General features: G+C 36.6%; 1 protein-coding gene across 1 annotated transcript; it reads right to left on the bottom strand.

Annotated features, from left to right (window-relative positions):
• Positions 1-568: 568 nt before the first annotated feature.
• Positions 569-2630, bottom strand: LOC111875458. Its single transcript, XM_023871721.2, has 2 exons — positions 1772-2630; positions 569-1252 (listed from the first exon to the last, which is right to left on the bottom strand). Exons 1-2 carry the CDS (start codon positions 1818-1820, stop codon positions 987-989), a joined length of 315 nt encoding a protein of 104 aa, XP_023727489.1. The 5' UTR covers positions 1821-2630; the 3' UTR covers positions 569-986.
• Positions 2631-6000: the final 3370 nt, after the last annotated feature.

Here is a 6000-nt window from a genome sequence, read left to right as displayed (position 1 = left end):
TATAAAATAAACAGAGATAACATAAATATGAGCTTCATGGAAATGTGAATTCAAACAATCTTATACACTACGTTTGTGATAACTACATACATATCAAGTGTCCAGCTGGATCAGCCTGTTGATTTCAGATTAAACCTCTCACAATTTACAAAACCAGTATATATATATATATATATATATATATACACACACACACATTATGTTTTTAATAAAAGATAACATCTTCCAAATCTTAACAAATTAATTCACAATGCATAGCAAATAAGTTACCACTCATCAAGGAGTGACAGTGACAAAGTTCTGAAATTCTTTCCCCTTGACAGATGACATAAGCTGATAGAACTGGATAGACTGTACGAGTATATGCCACATTTTTATACAGTGTGGGAACATCCCAAATACTAACACACAGTTTTGCTGGTCTAACAGGCAGCACTCACTCCTAGTCAATATCACATTGCCGCACGTTAAGTCAAAGTCAAAGTCATGTTGCAACTGACAGTCAGTCAGTCTGTCTGTCTTGGTGTCGAGCCCCATCTGGGGCTCATGACCAGATGTTTTCTTCTTTGTGAAAGTTGCTGTCCTGTCCATTTGGGGCGCCCTCTCTGACGAGAGGGTGGGTCTGTCATTTGTCAGTCTTAGTCAGTCTATTGCCAGTATTGACATATATTTACAATTTAATTCTTGTCTTAATTACTATTTCTATGTACAATAATTACAAGGCCTCTGTCAATCCAGGGTTTGTACAGCAGATTATGCCATATTTCTAGTAAACTGCGGCATGTTGCTGCCACCACTTGTATTTATATAGCACTCGATGTCCAGCCCACCTGTAGATCATCATGTGCGCCAGCCAATCAGCGCTCACAATCACAACTGCAAGTTTAAGCTCCGCTCAGCAAGCATGGTATAAAAGCGGAGCCCAAAGCTCGCAATCATTAGTGATCACATTCAGTTCAGAGCGATCAATCATAGTCATCAGCTCTTCACTGCACCAGACAGCTAACGTAGCTGCCGCAGCTCTCCAGCAACCGCGCTCTGCCACTAGACAGCTGATGTAGCTGCCACAACTCTCCAGCAACCACGCTCTGCGACCAGGCAGCTAACGTAGTTGCTGCAGCTCTCCAGCAACTTTGCTCTGTGACCAGCCAGCTACCGTAGTTGCTGCAACTCTCCAGCAACCTCGCTCTGCTACCAGGCAGATAACACAGTTGCCGTAACTCTCCAACAACCGCACCGTAGACAGCTGTTCCTACAGGTGCACGCAACAGCACATTACCGGCCGGACAAACCAGCTGAACGGCTGTAAAGACTTAAGTCTACTACAAAGGAGAAAATTCTACCAGGGCACTCACGGTGGAACAAACTGCCCTTTTCAGGGCTAGCCAACTTCTGACATTCCATATAGCTTCACAGCTATTCTGTACATCTAATTTATACAATTTAATATATATAACTGTTACAGATTTAAGTGGTTGTCTTTTAGAACACTGACAATCCCACAACAGTGTAGTAAAATCAGATTTATACATGTTAACCCTAAAAAATTTGTACCTTTCCAATTTTCATAAATGTAATTATGAAACTTCTTACTTTTTCCAACATCAGGGCAACATCACTCTTTGAATGAGTGACTGTACAACTTTGTAGCAGCATCTATTCACCTACAATTTTAATTACTACGAAATGCTTACAGAATACTGTATATGTAGAGATGATCACTTTTGTGTTACTATCACACACACACACACACACAAAAAATTGAAATTACCTTTGTAGCTGGATTCCATAAACAGAAACATTTCTCTGGCAACAGTCATCACAGTTTCACCACTCTGTACTACAGTGATGTAGCTTAATCTGCTTCCATTTTGTTGAAATACTGGTATTGAACTGTAATAAGGAGCAATGCTCTACAACCCAATGTTAAAACTCGTTCCACAGTACGTATTCTAAACCTCAAACAGCACTTCTTTCCATGTTAAATCCTTGCCAGAAAATAAAAGTCATGATGTGTCTCACTAAACTTTGAAACATGCTAAGGAAAATAACTGCAGTTATGAAACAGAAGAAACATGATGGAGACAACTACAGCATAAGAATATTCATAATTTGTGCTGTTCACCAAATATTAGGTTAGCAAATCAGGGATGATGAGATGAGTGATATATGTAGCCTGTTCACAGAGATGAAAAATGCAAACAAAATTTTGGTTTGAAGGGAAGAGACAATGTGAGACCTAAGCATAGATGGGAAAGATGATATTAAAATTAAAATTTAAAGAAATATGATGTTGACTGAATTTGACTCATTGAGGACTGTGGTCAGTGGCAGACACTTGTGAAATTTCAGGTTACATAAATGGAAGGAAAATTCTTGACCATACGAGTAACTATTACCTACCAATGAAGACCTTTGCTCCATGTAGTCCTACTACAATTAAAAGTTCAAAAAGCATGACAGAAAGGCTGGCTTATATGTAAAATCATGACACTTTACAGAAAAATAAGATTTGTTACCAATAGACTGCTGATCCTTAAATGTTAAGTGCTACTTCATTAAATGACATACTAGCACAAAGACATCATCATCATCAGTAATCTGTCAGACGACAGGTCCACAGTCTCTTCCAAAACAATTCCTCCACTTAATGCGATCTAGAGCTTTCTCCTTCAAATGACAGTATCCTCTTCTGTCCCCAAGGTCATACAGCATCTTCTTACATCTTCTTCCTCGTCTTCTTGTCACTTCTATCCGCCCCTCTATCTTTCCTTCAATAACTTCCTTTAGAAGGCAGTTTCTGCGTAAAACATGACCAATCCAACTAGCCTTCCGTTTTCTTATTTCGTGTAGGATATTCCTCTGCTCACTGACTCTAATTAACACTTCTTCATTTCTCACATAATCGGTCCAACTGAATAGCAGCATAAATTTTCTGGACTTGGCATTATATGAAAAGAGTTACCAGTTTTATGCTCTTCATGACATTAAGTGTTGGCAGAGCTGAGTATAAGGAGAAGTTTTTTAGACAAATTCTGCAAATTGTGAATGGATAATCACACTATGTATTAAACTAGTTACCTACCCTGTCTCCCTGACCTTCCACAGTGTTCCTGTTAACCCTCTAAAGTACAATGCTTAATATAAGTACAACCTACTTTAACAGTACCAAATTCTACATTTTGCTTACACATTGCATTTATGGGGTTCCATATAGTTCTCAAAATAAAGCGCAATTATTTCCCTAAACAACAATAGCTAAATGACCTCTGTAATGGAACTAAAACGTACTTTCTGTGAGGTAGGAACTGAATTTTTAAATCAAATATTATGTTTCTGACATTAACAATCATCCTGTTTTTGTCTAAAACACCGTTCTGTTTTTATTTAGAAACACATTGTTTCAGAGACTGGATTCTGTTTCCTTATTCAGGTAAAACCTACTCAGTTGGGCCCAATCGATAGAGCTAGTCTCTATCTCCACACACCAGTACCAACACCTGATAGGTTATACATGCCAAGCATAGCATAAACATCTGTGAGAGCTAAGACAAAACATTAAAATATTAAGAACTCCATGTGTATGAGTTAAATAAAAACAGGATGGTTTTTTAGACAAAAGCAGTACCTTGGATAATGTCCAGACACATATTTGTATTAATGTGTCATCGTCACAAACTTTTAGTTCTTATGAATTACAGTCAACTCTCAATTATCCGGGGGTGGATTAACCGGGGCTACTGAGGCTTTTTTGAGGCTTATATGTTGTTTAATATTCATTCACTTTTGTTTCACATGGCGAGTTGTAACACTATTTTCACACTAGTGTGAACCGAGCTCTGCATTCTTTGGTCCTGTTATGCTAACACAATGTTCTAGGGTAGGGGTGAAAGAATGCAAGGATTTGTGGAAAGTTTCGAGGACAGATATATCGCCCCAGTTAGTATCTTTGTATCGATCTTCAAGTGCGTTAGCAAAATGTCAGGGTGTAAAAGGAAGCGTGTTGTGTTAAGTATTCAACAAAAAAGGAAAATGCCGCAAAAAAGTAAATGACAATATTAATTTCTTTTTTAAGTGTTAAGTGTGAATATTCGTAAAAAATGTTGGATGTTGTTGAAGACTGTGATTGAAATAATTAATTCATATTTCAGTGTAATGTAAAAAAAGTATTAAATCGGCCATGAGATGACATAAAAATGAGGTTGAATAAATTTAAATACAGGTAGGCCTATAATATTATGAAGGTACAGTATTACAGTACTACTTTTAATAAAATTTGTTTTAACCGGGTTTTCAATTAATCGTGATTTCCATCCCCACCATTATCCCGAATAATCAAGAGTTGACTGTATTAAATGTTATTTAGACGATTTTAAAACTTTAAAGAATATATGCAATTCAATACTAACATTCTTGAAGTTGGGGGACTCACTAGAAACACGGTCTGAATGAGATATAATCCAAAATATACAATTAATATGCATAATGTGCTTAGCATAGGATCCACAGTAAAGAGAGTTGACAAGTGACAGAATGCTTTCTGTATTGTTAGGACTTTAAAGAGGCACTTCCATTTAACTTCATATTTCATTACGTTTATAAATTAAATTAATAAATATAAACAATAAAAGCTTAATTAATGTGTTATTCACAATGCCACTCCTGTCCACAATGTGTCAAAAAATGACTATATGTTAGAAAAGAGTCTACAATTCAGCCACTATAAACTGTCAGGCATGCATTTTCTTTTTCCATTTTACCAGCACTTTGTACATGAATTAAGCACATACTTAGATAATTTAAAAATACATTTTAGTGGGTGAGTGACCGTCAGCATCTCAAGGATTACTTTTCTCCTTGAAATTATTTACTTGACATCTACATACTTACAGTAAAAGGATTTCACATATACACATTAAACAAAATGGTGCATGAAATTCTGTATCTGAACGAATAGGAATTTTGCAAAACTCTTTACAGTGTGAATGACATACACAGCAATGGTTTTGCATTTTAATGCTGCAACCGAATGCAATAAAAAAAGAAAAAGAGACAAAAATTAATGTTGTAAAACAGAGCACATGGTGTTCAAGAATTAATCTTTCAGTTCCTTGTGCAATGTCTTATTTGATCAATTAATCTTAAATGTTTAGCATTTGCACCTGTCATACTGGAAAACTTGTCCCAGGAAGAAGATAAAAATTAATTACAATAGGGAACAGTTAATTCTGAATTGTGATTAATAGAGGAAGAAACAAAATTTTGTGTATTTATGAACAAATCAATCAGCCACTTCATTACATACAAACGCTGTATGGCCTGATAAACTCTATTTTATATGACTGTGGTCCCACATTACAAAAATTAAAAGCAAGTCTCCAAACTTCTTTTCCAACCTGAAATTACACATAAAAAAACTCCGTGGCCTGTAGTCCGCAAGCAAACTATACCGACCGAGAGACCACAGCTTGTTGGCAAAGTTTGTGCCAACTTTAGCAGATAGAGGGTGTCACGTGGTCAGTGCAACGGATCCCCACGGTGGTTAATCTCAGTTTTCTAGACTGGAGCTGCTATTTTTCCGTTCAAGTAGCTGTGAATTATCCTCACAAGGCTGAGTGGACCCCATTCCAGACCCACTACTTCTCAGAAAATCTGGTAACTCCAGGAATCGAACCCGGGACCTGTGGATCTGTAGGCACAAACTCTGACCACCAAACCACACAAGCGGTCCCTGAAATTACACATACTCATAGTAATACATCACTAAAAAATATGCAACTTAAAATATTTTTTGTGGAATGTAAAACAACATGGCAGCGATGCAAATATTTTCATTTAGACTTCAGATTGACAGTATAAACCAATAAAATTTCAGAATCAGAAACATTACACTCTGAAACTAGAATATAAACATAACTACAAATTATGTATGACATACTGTTTACAAGCCAGCAATTACCAAATGGCAATGGTGTGAACCTTTGACATAATATTTGACTA

This window comes from Cryptotermes secundus, unplaced genomic scaffold (assembly GCF_002891405.2).
Source record: "Cryptotermes secundus unplaced genomic scaffold, Csec_1.0 scaffold304, whole genome shotgun sequence".
NCBI lineage: Eukaryota > Metazoa > Arthropoda > Insecta > Blattodea > Kalotermitidae > Cryptotermes > Cryptotermes secundus.
Note: the sequence above shows the minus strand (reverse complement) of the source record. Positions and strands in the feature narration are given on the sequence as shown.

Coding starts and splice junctions, on each gene's coding strand:
- LOC111875458 (XM_023871721.2), bottom strand. CDS start 1,820: ATGACTGTTGCCAGAGAAATGTTTCTGTTTATGGAATCCAGCTACAAA. Junction 1,253..1,771: donor TATGGAATCCAGCTACAAAG/GTAATTTCAATT, acceptor GTGCACCTGTAG/GAACAGCTGTCTACGGTGCG.